Genomic DNA, 24,083 nt, shown 5'->3' on the forward strand with positions numbered 1-24,083 from the left:
CTTTTCTTAAATTTTTATGGAAAACTTATTTTTAGAGTACTGTTTTATCAGTGAGTACATTACAGGTACAAACTCTATGTCATTATACTAGCTACAGTCATACTTAAGAACCTGCAGAGCAGATAAAAAGACCCTCCATTCACTATGCGTGTGTTCAAGTTTGGAATCACAGCCCCTGAGTTGACAATGGCCCTTTAGTAAATTAAGCAAAATTCAGTCCAAGATCAATGTTAGAGTCTGTGAAACCACAAACGGACAAGGTAGTACAAACACACACAAATCACAAAATGTGTCTAAATGCCTTTTTCTTTTTTTTTAATGGAGAAGTGGGGGTGGGGTTACTTTCTACTTGTAGAACTCATGCTCCTGCTCATCCTTCTTGATAACAGTCTTGTAGGCCTTCTCAAAGTCCTTGGCCAGGACGATGTACCTATTTTCACGGACAGCCAGCATGCCAGCCTGAGTGAGAGGAATGAAAGAATTATAAGCACATTTATCAGAGCGTTTCCACTTCTCACACCGACAACAGGTGAAGTAACAGAGGATATTTATCTTTGGAACAAGAGTTAGTGAACGCAATAACTTGCTACTCTTTGACATTGGGTCTTTTGGAGTAGGTTGACCCCCCATGGAAGAATTCTTCCCAACAGTACAGGGTGCCACTCACCTCCTGGCAGATAGAGTTGATGTCTGCTCCGGAGATCTTGTCTGGTCTGGCCACATCTACACACTGGTTAAGGACAACCGCAAATACAAACTCATACTCATCGATCACCACATTCTTTTGGAGAGATTGGAAACCCAAATTGGTCTACACGGACATGTTCTGGCCTGGTTTAGGTCTTATCTGTCGGAAAGATATCAGTTTGTCTCTGTGAATGGTTTGTCCTCTGACAAATCAACTGTACATTTCGGTGTTCCTCAAGGTTCTGTTTTAGGACCACTATTGTTTTCACTATATATTTAACCTCTTGGGGATGTTATTCGAAAACATAATGTAAACTTTCACTGCTATGCAGATGACACACAGCTGTACATTTCAATGAAACATGGTGAAGCCCCAAAATTGCCCTCGCTAGAAGCATGTGTTTCAGACATAAGGAAGTGGATGGCTGCAAACCTTCTACTATTAAACTCAGACAAAACAGAGATGCTTGTTCTAGGTCCCAAGAAACAAAGAGATCTTCTGTTGAATCTGACAATTAATCTTAATGGTTGTACAGTCGTCTCAAATAAAACTGTGAAGGACCTCGGCGTTACTCTGGACCCTGATCTCTCTTTTGAAGAACATATCAAGACCATTTCGAGGACAGCTTTTTTCCATCTACGTAACATTGCAAAAATCAGAAACTTTCTGTCCAAAAATGATGCAGAAAAATTAATCCATGCTTTTGTCACTTCTAGGTTAGACTACTGCAATGCTCTATTTTCCGGCTACCCGGATAAAGCACTAAATAAACTTCAGTTAGTGCTAAATACGGCTGCTAGAATCCTGACTAGAACCAAAAAATTTGATCATATTACTCCAGTGCTAGCCTCTCTACACTGGCTTCCTGTCAAAGCAAGGGCTGATTTCAAGGTTTTACTGCTAACCTACAAAGCATTACATGGGCTTGCTCCTACCTACCTCTCTGATTTGGTCCTGCCGTACATACCTACACGTACGCTACGGTCACAAGACGCAGGCCTCCTAATTGTCCCTAGAATTTCTAAGCAAACAGCTAGAGGCAGGGCTTTCTCCTATAGAGCTCCATTTTTATGGAACGGTCTGCCTACCCATGTCAGAGACGCAAACTCTGTCTCAACCTTTAAGTCTTTACTGAAGACTCATCTCTTCAGTGGGTCATATGATTGAGTGTAGTCTGGCCCAGGAGTGGGAAGGTGAACGGAAAGGCTCTGGAGCAACGAACCGCCCTTGCTGTCTCTGCCTGGCCGGTTCCCCTCTTTTCACTGGGATTCTTTGCCTCTAACCCTGTTACGGGGCTGAGTCACTGGCTTGCTGGGGCTCTCTCGTGCCGTCCCTGGGGGGGTGCGTCACCTGGGTGGGTTGATTCACTGTTGTGGTCGGCCTGTCTGGGTTACCCCCCTTGGGTTGTACCGTGTCGGAGATCTTTGTGGGCTATACTCGGCCTTGTCTCAGGATGGTAAGTTGGTGGTTGAAGATTTCCCTCTAGTGGTGTGGGGGCTGTGCTTTGGCAAAGTGGGTGGGGTTATATCCTTCCTGTTTGGCCCTGTCCGGGGTGTCCTCGGATGGGGCCACAGTGTCTCCTGACCCCTCCTGTCTCAGCCTCCAGTATTTATGCTGCAGTAGTTTATGTGTCGGGGGCTAGGGTCAGTTTGTTTATCTGGAGTACTTCTCCTGTCCTATTCAGGTGTCCTGTGTGAATCTAAGTGTGCGTTCTCTAATTCTCTCCTCTCTTTCTTTCTCTCTCTCGGAGGACCTGAGCCCTAGGACCATGCCCCAGGACTACCTGACATGATGACTCCTTGCTGTCCCCAGTCCACCTGGCCATGCTGCTGCTCCAGTTTCAACTGGCCTGGGCCCTAGGACCATGTCCCAGGACTACCTGACATGAGGACTCCTTGCTGTCCCCAGTCCACCTGGCCATGCTCCTGCTCCAGTTTCAACTGACCTGAGCCCTAGGACCGTGCCCCAGGACTACCTGACATGATGGCTCCTTGCTGTCCCCAGTCCACCTGACTGTGCTGCTGCTCCAGTTTCAACTGTTCTGCCTTATTATTATTTGACCATGCTGGTCATTTATGAACATTTGAACATCTTGGTCATGTTCTGTTATAATCTCTACCCGGCACAGCCAGAAGAGGACTGGCCACCCCACATAGCCCGGTTCCTCTCTAGGTTTCTTCCTAGGTTTTGGCCTTTCTAGGGAGTTTTTCCTAGCCACCGTGCTTTTACACCTGCATTGTTTGCTGTTTGGGGTTTTAGGCTGGGTTTCTGTACAGCACTTTGAGATATCAGCTGATGTACGAAGGGCTATATAAATAAATTTGATTTGATTTGATACGACACTGAACAATGTAGTGTTCTTTCGGTTACTTAGCAACCAAGGGACGTTATGGGAAAGTGCATTAGACTATACAAAGAAGGCATTCAGGTAGAGTACTAAAAGTCATGGTTCATTTGACCTTTAATTGAGAATATTGTTCCAGATCAGAGCTGTATTCAAGGAGGTAAATATTTAATGAAAACTTACAGCACACAATGAACCGGACACAGAAAAGGATTTGTGCTCCTGTGCCTTGATCTGAGAAGGAAAATATTGCATGATGCCGCTAGGTTTTCCTTGACACATTGATAGAAAGTTAATACAATGCACACCTGCACCCATTAACACACACACACACGTCATGAGAGACTATTGTAGGTAGGTCATAATAAGGATACAGTCCTCCAGGTCCACCTCCTCCGAGAGGTTCATCTTGCTGGTGATGGTGGAGAAGACCAGGCGTTTCTGCCGGCGGTCAGGTAGGGGAAACTCAATCTTTCTGTCCAGACGGCCTGGGCGCAGGAGGGCGGGGTCCAGGGTGTCGGCCCTGTTAGTGGCCATGATCACCTGACAACAGATCATACAGGTGGATCAGACAGAGGCAGGAAGTCATATGACAAAGGCTTAACCAGAGGCTTGAAGTCCCATAGTAGTACATCACTCACTGTATAGGTTTAGCTTAAGAGTGACTACATTTCTTTTTTTACATATTCTCAATGTGACACACAAGGTTACGGGTTAGCTGCATTAAATCAGACTACAACAAACAATAAGCCCTAGAGACAGTATGTCACAGAGGCAAAGCCCATAGCGCTCTCACACTTTGCTCACCTTGACGTTGACGGTCTGGTCAAAGCCGTCCATTTGGTTGAGAAGCTCCAACAGAATCCTCTGCACCTCCCTGTCCGCTGTTTGTGAAGGAGAGAATACAATGAGGGATTATCAATGTCAGGGTTCAACCACACCATTAACTGCTTGGTCTTGTTTTCAGTCCTAATAATCAATCCCACTCAAGATAATAAGGCCACAACCAAGTGTGTCTCTATTGTAGATCTCTGTGAATCTGTTTGCCTGGATGCTTTAAACAATGATGACATTTACCGACATCTTTACAGGTTGTTCTGTTTTGAAGGTAAAATCCTTTTTTTTTTTCACCTTTATTTAACCAGGTAGGCTAGTTGAGAACAAGTTCTCATTTGCAACTGCGACCTGGCCAAAATAAAGCATAGCAGTGTGAACAGACAACACAGAGTTACACATGGAATAAACAATTAACAAGTCAATAACACAGTAGAAAAAAATGGGCAGTCTATATACAATGTGTGCAAAAGGCATGAGGAGGTAGGCGAATAATACAATTTTGCAGATTAACACTGGAGTGATAAATGATCAGATGGTCATGTACAGGTAGAGATATTGGTGTGCAAAAGAGCAGAAAAGTAAATAAATAAAAAAACAGTATAAAAACAGTATGGGAATGAGGTAGGTGAAAATAGGTGGGCTATTTACCAATAGACTATGTACAGCTGCAGCGATCGGTTAGCTGCTCGGATAGCTGATGTTTGAAGTTGGTGAGGGAGATAAAAGTCTCCAACTTCAGTGATTTTTGCAGTTCGTTCCAGTCACAGGCAGCAGAGTACTGGAACGAAAGGCGGCCAAATGAGGTGTTGGCTTTAGGGATGATCAGTGAGATACACCTGCTGGAGCGCGTGCTACGGATGGGCGTTGCCATCGTGACCAGTGAACTGAGATAAGGCGAAGCTTTACCTAGCATGGACTTGTTGAAGACCTGGAGCCAGTGGGTCTGGCGACGAATATGTAGTGAGGGCCAGCCGACTAGAGCATACAAGTCGCAGTGGTGGGTGGTATAAGGTGCTTTAGTGACAAAACGGATGGCACTGTGATAGACTGCATCCAGTTTGCTGAGTAGAGTGTTGGAAGCAATTTTGTAGATGACATCGCCGAAGTCGAGGATCGGTAGGATAGTCAGTTTTACTAGGGTAAGCTTGGCGGCGTGAGTTAAGGAGGCTTTATTGCGGAATAGAAAGCCGACTCTTGATTTGATTTTCGATTGGAGATGTTTGATGTGAGTCTGGAAGGAGAGTTTGCAGTCTAGCCAGACACCTAGGTACTTATAGATGTCCACATATTCAAGGTCGGAACCATCCAGGGTGGTGATGCTAGTCGGGCATGCGGGTGCAGGCAGCGATCGGTTGAAAAGCATGCATTTGGTTTTACTCGCGTTTAAGAGCAGTTGGAGGCCACGGAAGGAGTGCTGTATGGCATTGAAGCTCGTTTGGAGGTTAGATAGCACAGTGTCCAATGACGGGCCAAAAGTATATAGAATGGTGTCGTCTGCGTAGAGGTGGATCAGGGAATCGCCCGCAGCAAGAGCAACATCATTGATATATACAGAGAAAAGAAGTCGGCCCGAGAATTGAACCCTGTGGCACCCCCATAGAGACTGCCAGAGGACCGGACAGCATGCCCTCCGATTTGACACACTGAACTCTGTCTGCAAAGTAATTGGTGAACCAGGCAAGGCAGTCATCCGAGAAACCGAGGCTATTGAGTCTGCCGATAAGAATATGGTGATTGACAGAGTCGAAAGCCTTGGCAAGGTCGATGAAGACGGCTGCACAGTACTGTCTTTTATCGATGGCGGTTATGATATCGTTTAGTACCTTGAGTGTAGCTGAGGTGCACCCGTGACCAGCTCGGAAACCAGATTGCACAGCGGAGAAGGTACGGTGGGATTCGAGATGGTCAGTGACCTGTTTGTTGACTTGGCTTTCGAAGACCTTAGATAGGCAGGGCAGGATGGATATAGGTCTATAACAGTTTGGGTCCAGGGTGTCTCCCCCTTTGAAGAGGGGGATGACTGCGGCAGCTTTCCAATCCTTGGGGATCTCAGACGATATGAAAGAGAGGTTGAACAGGCTGGTAATAGGGGTTGCGACAATGGCGGCAGATAGTTTCAGAAATAGAGGGTCCAGATTGTCAAGCCTAGCTGATTTGTACAGGTCCAGGTTTTGCAGCTCTTTCAGAACAATTCCCAACTCTAACCTGAAGTTATCTGCAACTACCCTGTCTTTACAAACCCTATCTAACTCTATGGTGGTGGCAGTCAAAACAAATCACTTGGCCACACAAAAATATGAAGGTTATTTATTTCCCCATTGCTCAACTTGATAAGCTGACAGACCATGGGTCTGTTGTGTCCTTGCGTCTCCATCTGGGCCAAGGTTAAACCATAGCCTAGCTAACACTCACAGCAACTAGGGGGCCTTTACAGAAACATGTTTCACCTGCTTAGAGAGGCCGATTTGAACATTGTTTGATTGAAATACTGCAATTTAAACCGCTCAAATGTGTGTTGGCATGATAAGATCCAGGGTTCGTACAGACAGTGGCAAGTCAAATTCAATGACTTAAATATTTTTCCAAGCACTAATGTTTATTTTTAAGGACAATCAATTCGTAGTATTTCATACTACTCAATTGTTTCTAGTTGCCACCAGATGGCAGTATATCACCACAACCTAAAAACAACCGTAGTATTCATCACTACCTTACAAGTTCTACTCAATAACGCATTGTTTCACAAGATACGCAAGTCAGTACTGATGATTTTGTCATTTGACTACCGATGAGCAGAGTTTTGGGAGATGAATACTGGTGAACACACATTTCCTATTTGCATTACTACCAACTTCCAGCTTAATGACTTTTTTTATTGGGCCTTTGGGAATCTACTAGTTAATAGCTACGAAAAAGAGTCTTGCTTCTGACTGGCAGCTTTAGGGTCTCCGGTCGGGTGGGCTGTGTCAGAAGAAAACGATAAGTAACCGGCCACCAGAACAGCAGGAGCACAGCTGCCACTTGTCTTTCCCCCTTTATGTGGCTCTTCAGGTCCGATTTACCCGTGCTCGCAATGTCAAAGTCTGACACATTTTTTGCACCTTACATGGTGTCAGTTGGTTGGGTCCAGTGATGTAGTGGTAAAAAAAGGTGGGTGAATTATATTGAAAAAATATATAAAACGCAACATGTAAAGTGTTGGTCCCATGTTTCATGAGCTGAAATAAAAGATCCCAGAAATGTTCCATATGCACAAAAGGCCGGCTTGAATCAACATTTTCCCGGCATTCTAGCCATCGAAGTGATGTTTGGCGGCGCCTAATCAGTCAGTTCTGTACCTAACTGGATGAGTGGCAGTGTGGATGGGAATGAGCAAGCTCCCCTGACAACCACAGCGTGAAACATGTGAGGAAATACAACTCTGTAGTCTGTCTGGAAATTCATTTGCAAGACCAATACATTATTATATTTTTCATATCCAACTTCCGGCGCCGACAGAGATGGCCGCCTCACTTCGCGTTCCTAGGAAACTATGCAGTATTTTGTTTTCTACATGTTATTTCTTACATTGGTACGTACCCCAGGCAATCTTAAGTTTTATTACATACAGTCGGGATGAACTACTGGATATAAGAGCAATGTCAACTCATCATCATTACGACCAGGAATACGACTTTCCCGAAGAGGATCCTCTGTTTTGCCCACCACCCAGGACAATGGATCGGATCCCAGCCGGCGAACCAAAACAACAACGCCGTAAAAGGGGCAGACGAAGCGGTCTTCTGGTCAGGCTCTGGAGACAGGCACATCGCGCACCGCTCCCGAGCATACTACTCGTCAATGTCCAGTCTCTTGACAACAAGGTTGATGAAATTCGAGCAAGGGTAGCATTTCAGAGAGACATAAAAGACTTACGTTCTTTGATTCACAGAAACATAGCTCACTCGAGACACGCTATCGGAATCGGTACAGCCACCTGGTTTCTTCACGCTTTGCGCCGACAGAAACAAGCATCTTTCTGGTAAGAAGAGGGGTGGGGGGGTATGCCTTATGATTAACGAGACGTGGTGTGTGATCATAACAACATACAGGAAATCAAGTCCTTCTGTTCACCTGACTTGGAATTCCTCACAATCAAATGTCGACCACATTATCTACCAAGTGAATTATCTTCGATTATAATCACAGCCGCATATATTCCCCCCCAAGCAAACACATCGATGGCCCTGAACTAACTTTATTTGACTATGTAAACTGGAAACCACATATCCCGAGGCTGCATTCATTGTAGCTGGGGATTTTAACAAGGCTAATCTGAAAACAAGACTCCCTAAATTCTATCAGCATATCGATTGTGCTACCAAGGCTGGTAAAACCCTGGATCATTGTTATTCTAACTTCCGCGACGCATATAAGGCCCTCCCCCGCCCTCCTTTTGAAAAAGCTGTCCACGACTCAATTTTGTTGCTCCCAGCCTATAAACAGAGACTAAAACAGGAAGCTCTCACGCTCTGGTCTGTCAACGCTGGTCCGACCAATCTGATTCCACGCTTCAAGATTGCTTCGATCACGTGGATTGGGATATGTTCCGCATTGCGTCAAACAACGACATTGACGAATACGCTGATTCGGTGAGCAAGGTGATTAGCAAGTGCATTGGCGATGTCGTACCCACAGCAACTAATAAAACATTCCAAAACCACTAACCGTGGATTGATGGCAGCATTTGCGCAAAACTTAAAGTGCGAACCACTGCTTTTAACCAGGGTAAGGTGACCGGAAACATGACCAAATACAAACAGTGTAGCTATTCCCTCTGCAAGGCAATCAAACAAGCTAAGCATCAGTATAGAGACAAAGTAGAGTCGCAATTCAACGGCTAAATCACAAGAGGTATGTGGCAGGGTCAATCACGGATTACAAAAAGAAAACCAGCCCCGTCACGGACCAGGATGTCTTGCTCCCCGACAGACTAAACAACTTCTTTGCTCGCCTTGACGACAATACAGTGCCACTGACACAGCCCGCTAGCAAACACCTGCGGACTCTCCTTCACTGCAGCCAACGTGAGTAAAACATTTAAACGTGTTAACCCTCGCAAGGCTGCAGGCCCAGACGGCATCCCCAGCCGCATCCTCAGAGCATGCGCAGACCAGCTGGCTGGTGTGTTTACGGACATATTCAATCAATCCTTATCCCAGTCTGCTGTTCCCACATGCTTCAAGAGGGCCACCATTGTTCCTGTACCAAAGAAAGCTAAGGTAACTGAGCTAAATGACTACCGTCCCGTATCACTCACTTCCATCATCATGAAGTGCTTTGAGAGACTAGTCAAGGACCATATCACCTCCACCCTACCTGACACCCTAGACCCACTCCAATATGCTTACCGCCCCAATAGGTCCACAGACGACGCAATCGCAATCACACTGCCCTAACACATCTGGACAAGAGGAATACATACAGTGGGGAAAAAATATATTTAGTCAGCCACCAATTGTGCAAGTTCTCCCACTTGAAAAGATTAGAGAGGCCTGTAATTTTCATCATACATACACTTCAACTATGACAGACAAAATTAGGGGGAAAAAATCCAGAAAATCACATTGTAGATCATCAAGGACAACAACCACCCGAGCCACTGCCTGTTCACCCCGCTATCATCCAGAAGGCGAGGTCAGTACAGGTGCATCAAAGCAGGGACCGAGAGACTGATAAAACAGCTTCTATCTCAAGGCCATCAGACTGTTAAACAGCCACCACTAACATTGAGTGGCTGCTGCCAACATGTATGTAAAAAAAAAAAATGTATCACTAGCCACTTTAAACAATGCCACTTAATATAATGCTTACATACCCTACATTACTCATCTCATATGTATATACTGTACTCGATCCCATCTACTGCATCTTGCCTATGCCGTTCCATCACTCATTCATATATCTTTATGTACATATTCTTCATCCCTTTACACTTGTGTGTATAAGGTAGTTGTTGTGAAATTGTTAGGTTAGATTACTCGTTGGTTATTACTGCATTGTTGGAACTAGAAGCCCAAACATTTCGCTACACTCGCATTAACATCTGCTAACCATGTGTATGTGACAAATAAAATTTGATTTGATAAACACATTTGATCATTATCTGTTCTATCAATTAAATATATATTTTTTAACCCCCCTTTTCTCCCCAATTTCGATCTGGTCTCATCGCTGCAACTCCCCAAAAGGCTCGGGAGGCGAAGGTTGAGTCATGCATCCTCTGAAACATAACCCGCCAAACTGCGCTTCTTAACACCAGCCCACTTAACCCAGAAGCCAGCCACACCAACGCGTCACAGGATACACCGTCTGAGGTCAGCCTGCAGGAGCCCGGCCCGCCACCAAGAGTCGCTAGAGCGCGATGAGAAAAGTAAACCCCCCCACCGTCAAACCCTCCCCTAACTCGGGCAACGCTGGGCCAATTGTGAGCAACCCTATGGGATTCCCGATCACAGACGGTTGTGACACTCGGGAGGCCCTCTACTCTCATTTTAATTCCAAGTGCTTTTCAAGTACCAACTTGACAAAATGTCAGATTTTCAATGTTTTCCAGTACTTGAATTTCAGAGTACCAAATTCAAGTACTTTAAGCACCTTGTGAGAACCCTGAAGATCACAGGTAGAGACATTTGATATCAGGAATGCCAATCTGTAAATCTGCTATATTTTGCTTGTCTTACTGGATTTGGTTGCTATGTGCAATGCTAGTGATTAGCCAATGACCAGTTCATTCCATAGCTTATTCTGTGCAGCTGATTTTAAAAGGTACACAATGGCTCATACCTCCAGTCTGTGCATCAAAACGCTTGGTAGCGATGGCATCGATCTCATCGATGAAGATGATGGCGGGTGCGTTTTCCTTGGCCAGCCGGAAGACGTCACGCACCATGCGGGGGCCCTCGCCCAGGTACTTCTGCACAAACTCGGAGCCTACCACGCGGATGAACGCCGCTGAGAGAGAGAGAGACCAAGATATCAAATCAAATGCATTGGTCAATAACCAAATACTGATATGGTAACATGACAATTTTTTGCTAACAAAAAAATGATTGTCTAATCACCTGTGCATCCTATAGATAATGGTGAACATGGTGAATGGCCTACCTGTTGTGTGGTGAGCCACAGCCTTGGCTAGCATGGTCTTCCCACAGCCAGGAGGCCCATACATCAGAACTCCCCTGGGCGGGTCAATGCCAATCTGTTTGTAAAGCTCAAAGTGTGTGAGTGGAAGCTCCACTGCTTCCCTCACTTCCTGCTTCTGGATATCCATCCCTCCAATGTCAGCATACATCACATCCGGCTTTTGGTCTGCACGGAGAGATACAGGAAAATGGTATCAATGAGTGGACTATGCATGTAATGTATGTAAGCACGCATGAATGCTTGTTTGTTCCACTCATGACTGTGCAATATATATTACAAAGGGATATGTATACCAGGGGGTAGAACAGTGTGCATGTGTACCTGATGTGAGCATCATGATGCTGCTGTCAGCCTCTGGGGGGAGCACATCCACCAGGGCATTGCTGTGCTTGTGCAGGGCCACTGACGCATTGGGCTTCAGCAGCTCTCTGTCGATGGTGCTTAGGATACGCACATAGTAGTTTGAGCCTGAGTCAAGGAGAAAAGGGGGTGACAGAGACAGAGAAAGAAAAGGGGGTGGACAGAGACAGAAAAGGGGGTGGACAGAGAGAAGCAGAGAAAGAGGGTGGCACAGGGAAAGAGGGGGAAATGTCATTAGTGAATATTAGAGCCACATATTTAGCATTACAGTAAGAATGAGGCATTGGTGTTACTGTGCAAAATATGGGTGCTTATGGGTGTGGCTATTAGAGAATAAACAATATGGATTTTTTTAGGGGTCAAATACCAATATTTTAGGCAGATATACAATATCATAAAATTTCCCAGACAGCCATGTATGCAATAATGCATCAATTTTAAAACCGACTAATAAATTCAACCTTGTTTTTAACCAAACTAAATAACATAATGGTAATTATATTTGAATGGTAAATGAAGATGTCATAGGCATACTCACAATACAGGTGAATCCATATTCAATAGGAGTGTGTGCATGCATTGAGTTTTTGAGCTTGTTTTGGCTGGTCAGTAGAGTCTTTGACGCTAAAGATGACACTTTGTTTGCACTTAATTTTGGACTTAAGAGTATATTAGCCAACTGATCAACAGCATTCGCATGAAAGTACCACGCCTGTATGGAATGACATCATATAGGCACTACTGTTAGTTTGATAAAATAAAATAACATATTTCATGCAAATGGGACTAAGAAAACATGATTTGTGATCACTGATGTTTACGAACCTAGAAGTTGTTATTTTCTGGGATCGGGAGAAAAGTATTCTCTCCAAAGAACTCAGGACGAAATTTGAAACAACTCAATTGGCTATTCTAGCTATCTGTCAAAAAATGGGTGGGTTATAACGTGATTCTACTGCTACATTTGGATAGAGCGAGGCTGTAACTCCGCTCCCTTTCACATCTCTCATATCACTTGCTGCTGTTTACTGCTACTATGATAAATACACTGTTGGTCCCACGTATCATCAGCTGAAATAAAAGACCCCAGAAATGTTCCATATGCACAAAAAGTTATTTCTCTCAAAAGTATGCACAAATTTGTTTACATCCCTGTTAGTGAGCATTTATCTTTTGTCAAGATCAAACCTGACTGGTGTGGAATATCAATAATCTGATTATACAGCTGTCTCAAATTGAGGGAGGGGGAAATTGGCATGCTGACAGCAGGAATGTCCACAAGAGCTGTTTCCAGATAATTTAATGTTAATATCTCTACAATAAGCCACCTTGAATGCTATTTTTGAGAATTTGGCAGTACGTCCAACCGGCGTCACAAACTCAGACCCCGTGTAACCATGCCAGCCTAGGACCTCCACATCCAGCTTCATCACCTGCGTGATTGTCTGAGACCAGCCACCCGGATAGCTGATGAAACCGTGGGTTTACACAACTGAAGAATTTCTGCACAAACTGCCAGACAACCGTCTCAGGGAAGCGCATCTGCAATTTTGGTCACCGTGTCAATTAATCTGTTTCTCAATACTGCACCTTTCTGTTAGAGGATGAGCAAGCTTGCCGCTGCTGCTGCTGATTTTCCCAGTTAGACATTCATCAGCATTGTGCAGTGCTCGTGGCTCAGGCAGTGAATGGCGGCTGGCATAGCAGCAGTATTGCTATGCAGCGGGACTATCAGCAAAACCGATAGAGAAGGGCCGATAGACTAGAAAAGTGCCAATAAAAGGGCCAATAATCGGACCGATATATCGACTCGGACTCAAGTCTCCAGTCTCTGGAGGCAACAACCAGAGGCTTACCTACACAATCTATGTGAGGTCAGACAAGAGTAAAAATACTGTACCTGTGGTGGAGCCCACGATGGCTGTGTTTTGGTCCACAGCCTCCAGGAACTGGCCGATGACCAGGGGGATACTCTGTATCCTCTTCACCTCCTCCTGGGCGTGGAGGAACTCCTTCTTCAGGTTCTTCTGTTCATCTTTGATATACTCCTCCTGCACCTCCAGAAACTCTAGCTCCTGCTGCAGCTTCTACAATAGTAAAGGAGAGGGTGGGAAGTGTCATGGAGAATGTATGTTTGTTGAATCATGGTGAACCAATTTTTAAAATCATATTAGTCCAGTGCTAGCCTCTACACTGGCTTCCTGTTAAGGCAAGGGCTGATTTCAAGGTTTTACTAACTTACAAAGCAATACATTGGGTGCTCCTACCTATCTTTCCGATTTGGTCCTACCGTACATACCTACAGGTACGCTATGGTCACAAGATGCAGGCCTCCTTATTGTCCCTAGAATTTCTAAGCAAATAAGAGCTGGAGGCAGGGATTTCTCCTATAGAGCTCAATTTTTATGGAATGGTCTGCTTAGCCATGTGAGAAACGCAGACTTGGTCTCAACCTTTAAGTCTTTATTGAAGACTCATCTCTTCAGTAGGTCCTGTGATTGAGTGTAGTCTGACTCAGAACAGACTATGGGAGGCACACAGTACTACATAGAGCCATGACTACACGAAACTCTATTCCACATCAAGTAACTGACGCAAGCAGTAAACTTAGATTTTAAAAACATCTTATGGAACAGCAGGGACTGTGAAGCAACAACCATTGGCATAGGCACATGCATACACACACGATACAATACACATGGATTTAGTACTGTAGATATAGTGGAGTAGGGGCCTGCAGGCACACAGTGTGTTGTGAAATCTGTGAATGTATTGTACATTTTTAAAAATTGTATAAACTGCCTTAAACCCTATTACGGGGGCTGAGGCACTGGCTTACTGGTGCTCTTCCATGCCGTCCCTAGGAGGGGTGCGTCACTTGAGTCACTAACGTGATCTTCGTGTCTGGGTCGGCGACCCCTCGAGGTTCGTGCCGTGAGGGAGATCTTTGTGGACTATACTCGTCCTTGTCTCAGGATAGTAAGTTGGTGGTTTGAAGATCTCTCTAGTGGTGTGGGGGCTGTGCTTTGGGAAAGTGGGTGGGGTTATATCCTTCCTGGTTGGCCCTGTCCGGGGGTATCGTCGGACGGGGCCACAGTGTCTCCCGACCCGTCCTGTCTTAGTCTCCAGTATTTATGCTGCAATAGTTTGTGTCGGGGGCCAGTCCGTATATCTGCAGTATTTCTCCCGTCTTATCCAGTGTCCTGTGTGAATTGAGTATGTATGCGCTCTCTCTCTCTCTGACTTGAGCCCTAGGTCCATGCCTCAGGACTCCTTGCTGTCCCCAGTCCACCTGGTCGTGCTGCTGCTCCAGTTTCAACTGTTCCGCCTATGGAACCCTGACCTGTTCACCGGACGTGCTGTTTTCAACTCTCTCTCTACCGCACCTGTCTGTCTCAAACTCTGAATGATCGGCTATGAAATGCCAATTGACATTTACTCCTGAGGTGCTGACATGTTGCACCCTGTACAACCACTGTGATTATTATTTGACCCTGCTGGTCATCTATGAACGTTTGAACATCTTGGCCATGTACTGTTACAATCTCCACCAGGCACAGCCAGAAGAGGGCTGGCCACCCCTCAGAGCATGGTTCCTCTAGGTTTCTTCCTAGGTTCCTGCCTTTCTATGGTGTTTTTCTGAGCCACTGTACTTCTACATCTGCATTGCTTGCTGTTTGGGGTTTTAGACTGGGTTTCTGTATAGCACTTTGTGACATCTGCCTATGTAAAAAGGGCTTTATAAATACATTTGATTGAATTAGTGCTTTCAGAAAGTATTCATATCCTTAGACTTATTCCACATTTTGTCTGAATTCAAAATGGATTAAATGTTTTTTCTCAATTACAGCTGTCAGTCTTTCTGTGTTAGTCTCTAAAAGCTTTCCACACCTAGATTGTGCAACATTTGCCATTTTTTATTTCTTTTTTATTCTTCAAGCTCTGTCAAATCATTGCTAGACAACCGTTTCAGGTCTTGCCATATATTTAAGTCAAAACTGTAACTTGGACACTCAGGAACATTCACCGTCTTCTTGGTAAGCAACTCCAGTGTAGATTTGGCCTTGTGTTTTAGGTTATTGTCCTGCTGAAAGGTGAATTAATCTCCCAGTATCTAGTGGAAAATAGATTGAACCATGTTTCCTCTAGGAGTTTGCCTGTGTTTAGCTTCATTCCATGTATTTTTTATCCTGAAAAACTCCCCAGTCCTTCACGATTACAAGCATACCCATAACATGATGCAGCCATCATTATACTTGAAAATACAGAGTGGTAATGTGTTGTATTTCCCCTAAACATACATTTGTTTTCAGGAATAAGGTAATTGATTTGTCACATTTTTGCAGTATTACTTCAATGCCTTGTTGCAAACAGGATGCTTGTGTGTGAGGTACAGAGATGAGGTTGTCATTCAGAATTCCTGATAAACACCATTATTGCAGAGTGAGAGTCCATGCAACTTATTTAACTTAAGCACATTTTTACTTCAAAACTTATTTAGGCTTGCCATAACATAGGGGTTGAATACATGACTCAATACATTTCAGCTTTTCATTTTTTATTAATTTGTTTAAAAAACTCAAAATATAATTACACTGACATAACGGGGTATTGGGTGTAGAAGTTATATTTAATACATTTTAAATTCAGGCTGTAAAAACAAAATGTGGAAAAAGTAAAGGGGTGTGAATACTTTCTCTAGGCACTGAAATAGTTAACATCTTTACTGTGTTTGAAGAAATCACAGAAAGGGCCTGTATGATGTCAAGTGCTTTTCTTGTTGTGCTGACATAAATAGACCTCAACAGTCAAGCATAGACAGAAGCTGTTCCCAGTACAGACCTTATATCTGCTGTAAAGGTCTTCAAGATCTTCTGGTTCTGGGGCCAAGAAAGAAAGCCCCGTCTGGGGTCGTGAGTTCAGCATGACAGGCACTTCGTCCTGTGTAGACATAAGACAACAAAAGCATTTACACAAATTCGACGTTGTAAGCATAACCCCAAACATGTGAAAACGCTGTAGCAAATGTTAACTACTAGCTAACTGTTTGTGGTGTTAGCTAGCTTGTTAATTTACTTGCCTAATGATGGGTGAAAGATGACCAATAGAAAAAGTGAGAGGAACGGATTGGAAGATATTTCAATCCACACAATTGTTTCAGTGCTGTTCCGTAAAGGATAAGTATGTTGCCGCGGTAGGTAACGTTAGCTATTCATGTTGTGAGTGTAGTATTGGTACGCTTGAAGCTACAACAAACAAAATAACACAAGTCAACGGCCGGCAGCTAAGGTTAGTTAGCTAAGTTAACAAATCAGATAACAACCGAATGTAGAACTAGCGAAGTAGTTAAATAGCTAGCGCGGTACATTAGATTGGATATGACAGAGCCTATTGTAATGTTAACGTTAGCCTTTTCTAAATGCCTTATTATTAATTATTAGCCAAGGCAGATGTCAGCTAACGTAGCTACACCAAAATACAAACGTTTAGCTAACTGGCTAAAGTTGCCTAGCCTGCCAGTTGAGATAGCATGTTAGCTTACATGACAGAGCATTTCAGTGCTGTGAATGAATTGGCACGTTTAGTTGGATGACGGACGAATTAAATGTTTTCAGAGAACACATTAAATTAAAGATAGTACGTTTTAAGTTGTCTGTACTTTTTACAGTTTTGTATAACCAAAAACAACGGTAAAAATGTACACAGTCAAAATGAATCATACCTGAATTTTTTCAACAGTTACTCCAATGTCCTCCATGTTAAATTCCCTATCATGCGACGTACTGACGTTCTACGTGAGGACCCAAGCGACATTTGTGGGATTCATGGGTAATGAAGTTTCTGTGGACAAGCATTATCAACAAATGCAAATGAATTGAGAGATTGCTCCACAAATACAATGATTTGTGTTCTTCGGAGTAATTTGTTTTCTAAACATTATAGTAAGCAAACACCCTCACATCACTATGAATAAGATGAATAGTAATGATAGATGTGATGGACAGCAGGTGAATGACTGCTCACGCTCTCTTTAGCAGAATCCTAGTTTTATGTACAGAACAGTTTGGCAAATTATGTTGACAGTGACGTTCAATAGGTTAGGTGAGGTTTGTGTATTTCCTGACAGTTAGCTGGAAGCTATAATAGGCTGTATGACTCTACTGCTGCTGCATAGTCTGTTTGCACCTTTCCTCTGTTGCATTGCTTTTCATTTTTGTCTTGTATTAAATCTGTCCACAGATGGAAAAAAATGATTTATACCAAATCTATCACAACGACATTCAGTTGTTTTCGATGGATCACTGTCCCCCATAGGCTAAGCTTCCCATAAAGGCAATTAAATTAAAATTGCCAAAATTATATAGCCTAATTAGCCTACTCCTGTCTATACAGAAACAAATAAAATACTTCTAAATAGGCTACTACACCAGAAAGCATGATTTGGCCACAGAGGGTCATTAGCTTCTTTGAAATAAATAAGATGTGGATTGTTTTAAATCGCATTTCCTACAGTCGGAAAGGCCCTGAATTAGTCTTTTAGTTATCAAAATGTATTGCGCAAACAGTATACTCTAAACAGCGGTACTAAACTATTACCCTACGAGGTCCAGAGATGGGTTTGAGGGCTCTAAAATGAAAAGGTTCCTGGAGGCACCTTTAGGGGTTCATCAGATTGCAACACCAGTGGAACCTTTTCCCTGAGGAACCTTTTAAAAAGGTTCCTTAAAGAACCTTCTCGGAATGTAGGGATTTAAGGTGTGTTGTGGAAATTTAACACAGGGGACACTGAGGCTATTTTAAAGAATTACTTATTATCAGCAAGCTTGAGAGGTTCCAACAAACTTAATGCAACAAGTCTGCCAGGAACTCTGTCGGGGCAGTCCCATGAGTTTGCTTATATACTTGCTTACAGAGACAAGTTATATTTGTATGATTTACATTACTCATGATTAATTCATCATTAACTTTTGGTTTATGCATGTGACTGACCAATACCTCACAAGGCTTATTCTCTCTAAGCTGAGACCTTGAAACTGAAACATCCCTTTTGGTTATCAAAACAATGTTCTAGGCGTACTGCCGAGCTGCATTATACTGATAGTGAGGATTCCTCCCAGGCAAGCTCAATCATTCACTTGCATGAACCCAGTCAAATTGGTTATTCGAAAAGCACAAACATAAAATGTTCCTTCATGGGTTCCTGTCCAATGTATTCTATTATAAATAATAGTAATATTAACAATAATAATAATAATACAAATAAAGATTGGGTAGGAAACTTGTAAAGTCACAAATTAATTGTATTAACATTTAAAGTCACAGAAATCCAAACATGCAATCAATAAATAAAGTACAATGTCAACCATTGGCAAATATTCATATTTGATGTGTATCGACAACAAGATAGGTATTAAAAATACAGACTGTATTAAAAATAAAATAATAATTATTGTCATCAACTATATCAAAAGACCACATCTTACTGATAAAAATTGTATGTTTTGATACAGTCAGCCAGTTGGGGAGTAATGGTCAGACAGTCAGGGTTGGGGAATAAGGGATTACACAGAGCACAGAGTAATATAGTGCTTCTTCGTCAACAAAGCCAAAGCTTGGCTTCTCCTCTTGGCCTTTCGGCCTCAATTTCCCCACAGGATGAAGCCAACCGTCTCCACACGCTCCACCCGCTAAAGCCAGACCCAGAAAAGTCAGAGTGATCCTCGACATGCCAAACCCATCTGATGTCTCATCGGCTTTGCAAACTATCTTGCAAAGTTCATGCCACACCTATCAGCAGTCTGGGAGCCTCTGCACCGGGTGCTGGACAAAGACACACCATGGCACTGGTTACTCAAACACAAGGCCGCAATGCAGGAGATGAAATCTCTGACTTCATCCATGCCAGTGTTGCGCTACTATGACGTCACAAAGCCTGTCACAATCCAAAGCGACTCCAGCCAAAGGGGACTTGGATGCTGCCTTGTGCACGAAGACCAGCCCGTTGCATTTGCCCTGAGAGCGCTCACTCCCACGAACAAAATTATGCACAAATTGAGAAAGAGTGCCTCAGCATCGTATTCTCCTGCCAGCGCTTCCATCACTATTATATGGTCGAGAACTGGTCACAGCTGAAACTGACCACAAACCACTCATTACTATATTCAGTAAACCTCTGCACAACGCGCCCAAGGGGCATCAAAGCATGCTCTTGACTCTGCAAAACTACAGCCTGAAGGTCATCTACAAGCCAGGACCAGAGATGTACATCAGCGACACACTGAGCAGGGCAACAGCACAATGTACAGGCAGAGGCACTGCCTATCAGTGGCATGCCATCTGTTCGCTACAACAGATCAATCAGGCAGACTACTTAAACGTCACAGATCACCACCTAGCCCAGATCAGGCAACACACTGACAAGGACAAACACCTACAGTCACTGAAGTCCATGGCTCTGGCAGGTTGGCCATACCTGGAAGAGGGGACACCTTTCACAGTGAGAGAATACTGGACCATTTGAGATGAGATCAGCGTGCAAAAGGGTATCTTGTTCAGAGGTCAGAAGGTCATTATTCCCAAATCACTACGTCCAGAGATGCTTACCCACATACACTCCAGTCACATTGGAGGTGACGCATGCTACCGCCAGGCACGTGAAAGATTATACTGGCCAAACATGCAAGCCGAAATTAAAGACTTTGTCAGCAGCTGTACCACATGCAACGAGCATGATCATGAATAGCAAAAAGAAACCATGATGTCACACGAACTGCCCACAAGGGCCTGGCAAATCGTCAGCATGGACTTATTCAGCCACAGACAAAATGACTATCTTCTCATTGTTGATCACAACTCTGACTTTTGGGAAAATTAACTGCTCCCTGACTTGTCTGCAGAGATGGTCATAAAGCGCTGCAAGGCGCAGTTTGCAAGGCAAGGTCAGCCTGACAAGGTCATCACGGACAATGGCCCACAATTCACTGCACAGTTCAAGCGTTTGGTCTCAGAATGGGAGTTTGACCACGTGACCTCCTCATCAAGACACCCAAAAGCAAATGGCAAGGCAGAGTCAGCTGTCAAGATTGCAAAAAACCTGTCAGGCAGGGCCTTGCGTGACAGCAACAACCCATGGAAAGCGATCGTACAGTGGAGGAACACACCCACCAAAAACATGGACAGCAGCCCAGCACTACGTCTTCTGTCCCGGCATATGAAGCCTGCCATCCCCGTAGCTAACAAGCTACTTGAGCCCTGCGTCATTGTTGGTGTCACGGACGAACTGCGTCACAGAAAGCAGCTCGCTACGTGTTTCTACGACAAGACTGCTTGAGACCTACCAGAGCTAGAGGTGGGTGACACGATAAGGATGAAACCGCTGCCGGGAGACCACACAGGACTTTGGAGGCTGGGCACGTGCCTACAGAGAGTTGCACCACGTTCTTACTTGGTGGATGTTGGTGGCCCCCTCTATCGTCACAATCGGGTGGATCTATGCGTAGTAGAGCAGACAAACCAGAACACATCATAACACTCACCTAGATAAGCTGGATCACAGTCCAGGCCTAAGGGTAAGGGGTGCAGAATTGAGACAAAAAGAGGAAGATGACAACTGAGGTAAAAATAAAATGTCATGCTTTTTCAACTGTTATGACTGTTAAGAACTTAATGTTATGAAGATACTTGTTTTATTTTTCAAACACATAAACCATAAAAAAGACAACAGACAAACACACACAAACATCAATGATGTCACACATGCTCAGACCCACATGTTCCCACTGCTTCAATTTCCAGTGCTTGTAAGACTCTATACCATATGACCTCAAATTGCAGTATTCTATTTCTCTCCGTAGCCCATATTTTTTTTCATATTGAAAAAATAATGCATTTTATTTTATTTACAGTTTTTAAGCAAACTTTTTTTCAAAATTATTGACGAGAAAAGTACAGCCCAACCCATTGGGTATCTCAGCGCACCGTCATATACCATGTCTAGAAATATGCGCATAGACGTATTAAAAGTACATTTATATTGTAAACCTTCTGACAGCCAACTTTCTAATTTCGCCCTTAACTTTTGGACTTTATAGCACCCCCACAAGTCGCAGTTAGTTTTACACTTACATCATGACGCTATGGATTTAGGGATTTTTTGTTGTTGTCATGTATAATAAATTATTTACATTACTTTATCCTGGATTAAGGGTACGTTTTTGTTAACTGTAATTTGTTTATTATGTTCCAACACTCCCTCCATCTTGTGCCAATATCAGTTATTTTTAGGTCTTAGTTCCAATATTTCATATTTTTTCTAAAAGATTGTCAGTTATATAGGCTTTCTGCGGCAGGGTAGCCTAGTGGTTGGACTAGTAACCGAAACATTGCAAGTTCAAATTCCCGAGTGCAAATCTGTCGTTCTGCCCCTGAACAGGCAGTTAACCCACTGTTCCTAGGCCGTCATTGAAAATAAGAATTAGCTCTTAACTGACTTGCCTAGTTAAATAAAGGTTAAAAAAATAATTTAAAAAAGGTTTTGTATATCTTACCTATTATATGAATCCCTCAACATTGTTCTGATGTCCAAAATATTTAAGTTTGAAATGTCGGTATAGAAGACTTTTAAATTGCATGTATTTGAAAATGTCTACATTATTAGTCAGTCCAAAATTGCTTTTTAATTCTGTCATGAGAGAGAATAAAGTAGACGGCACACGTCAAACGTATGATTTATGACCCTATGTCAGGATGACGTGTGCATGCCCATATCTGGGCATCCGGTCAGGACATCCTGTTCCTGTTCCATATTTGGGCATCTGGTCGCGACATCCTGTTCCTGTTCTCACGCCTTAGAGGGTTTCTGAAATTATGTATATATTGTATCTATTCAATTGAAGTAGTCATGATGATTGATGTATAGGGACCTATTTGAACTGGGAGGGTCTGTGTTTGAACATTTCAAAGAGTATGGCCCCCACACCCCCTACTTTATTGCCCTTAGGGTTGTGTGTGTGTGTGTGTGTGTGTGTGTGTGTGTGTGTGTGTGTGTGTGTGTGTGTGTGTGTGTGTGTGTGTGTGTGTGTGTGTGTGTGTGTGTGTGTGTGTGTGTGTGTGTGTGTGTGTGTGTGTGTGTGTGTGTGTGGTGTGTGTGTGTGTTAGAAACAAGGTCCCTTCACATTGTGTATATTTCATGCTTTCAACAACAATAAAACAGCCATCTAATTAATGTTTCTCGGCCTAACACACTGTTGAGTTTCCTATTTAGTTCTCTTTATATGTACATGCACCGAGCTTCCAGGTGGCTCCAGCCTATGGATAAATGCTGTGGGATAAATCAGGTGTTTCTAGGTGGGCTAACAGCCATCTAAATAATGTTTCTCGGCCTAACACACTGTTGAGTTTCCTATTTAGTTCTCTTTATATGTACATGCACCGAGCTTCCAGGTGGCTCCAGCCTATGGATAAATGCTGTGGGATAAATCAGGTGTTTCTAGGTGGGCTTAAACAAATCTACAGTGAAACAAAAGTGTACACTTTACACACGTTTATTGACTTTTAAAAAGACCACAGTAACATGACATATATAGTGGAGATGCATGCTACAAAAATCTGCTAGTGGATATTCAATGTACAACAGTAGTCTTCTGTAACAAGCAATACGTGTTAAATATGTGTCACAGTCAATCATGACAGCCTCTTAATGAAAGGCCTTTACTTATGACTTAAACAGATTCATTTTCTACCCAGTTTATTAATTAATGCTGTGGGCATACCCAGGATTTACATGCCGGACGGATTATCTACCCATGGAGTGAAAATTTATGGAGTTTTGATGGAGCGTCTTTGCGATTGTGAATTGGAAACGGATAATAGTCAGGGCTAACCAGCCCCTTTATCTGTAAGAAAGGAATAGTAAAAAGGTTTAGTTATAACGTGTTTTAAACTGTATGTACTAAATATTGTGAATTAAATAAAATGGTTTTAAAATTGTATCTCACCCCTTAATGAACGGGAAGCTCTCGTTTTCACTCTCACCCCGGTCTGTCACGAAGAAAAAGACTTACGGAAAAGCCATGTGCGGGTGCGCGGGTGTGCCTGTGCCCCGCCAGGAGGTGTGTGTGTTTCAAAAACAAAAGGGGTGGGGTGGGGGGGGTGTCTCTGTAGGGATCGTTTGAAACTAAGGTTTGCACTATCATGCATACAGTATGTCTGGATATCTGCCTACCCCCGTCAAAACACTTTTTATATTCAGCTTCTTAATGAACTAACTCATAAATATGTTTTAAGTCAGCTTAATGTATATACTAGTACAACATACTAGGTACATACACTTCAATCATTAGAATAATTTTCGTACACTCGAGAAAACAACACATACATATACAGTACATAATATAAATGTGTGTGTTGTGCAAAGTAGTATTTATTCTCAGTCCACAGAATGGAACACCTATCATTGAACCATGATAACGTGAGTTACCAATGATATACACTATTAGTTTCTGGGAAATACATCCTTGTTCCTATCGCTTCTAGCATATTTATTTTGACCCCATTTATGAAAGCTCACCCTTCCAGAAAAACATAAGTTTGTTCCCCCACAACGTAGACCAGGTATAACAATCACATATGTGTGGATTATGTCTGGATTTAGGACTAGCAGAGCATACC

General features: G+C 43.3%; 1 protein-coding gene across 1 annotated transcript; it reads right to left on the minus strand.

Moving 5' to 3' along the window:
* LOC123997646 (26S proteasome regulatory subunit 6B-like) lies at positions 1 to 17,233 on the minus strand. Its single transcript, XM_046302094.1, has 10 exons — positions 17,137 to 17,233; positions 16,257 to 16,355; positions 13,315 to 13,501; positions 11,376 to 11,522; positions 11,016 to 11,219; positions 10,695 to 10,862; positions 3,840 to 3,916; positions 3,407 to 3,575; positions 668 to 723; positions 1 to 459 (listed from the first exon to the last, which is right to left on the minus strand). The coding sequence occupies exons 1-10, from the start codon at positions 17,170 to 17,172 to the stop codon at positions 346 to 348; spliced, it is 1,257 nt and encodes a 418-aa protein (XP_046158050.1). The 5' UTR covers positions 17,173 to 17,233; the 3' UTR covers positions 1 to 345.
* Positions 17,234 to 24,083: the final 6,850 nt, after the last annotated feature.

Source organism: Oncorhynchus gorbuscha, linkage group LG15 (genome assembly GCF_021184085.1).
Source record: "Oncorhynchus gorbuscha isolate QuinsamMale2020 ecotype Even-year linkage group LG15, OgorEven_v1.0, whole genome shotgun sequence".
Lineage (NCBI taxonomy): Eukaryota > Metazoa > Chordata > Actinopteri > Salmoniformes > Salmonidae > Oncorhynchus > Oncorhynchus gorbuscha.

Bases quoted from the DNA above. Each gene is read 5' to 3' on its own strand.
- LOC123997646 (XM_046302094.1), bottom strand. From the start codon at position 17,172: ATGGAGGACATTGGAGTAACTGTTGAAAAAATTCAG. The intron at 16,356-17,136 runs GTATGATTCATT...ATGTCTACACAG, and splicing joins TAACTGTTGAAAAAATTCAG to GACGAAGTGCCTGTCATGCT. The intron at 11,220-11,375 runs GTACACATGCAC...CTCTCCGTGCAG, and splicing joins CATCATGATGCTCACATCAG to ACCAAAAGCCGGATGTGATG.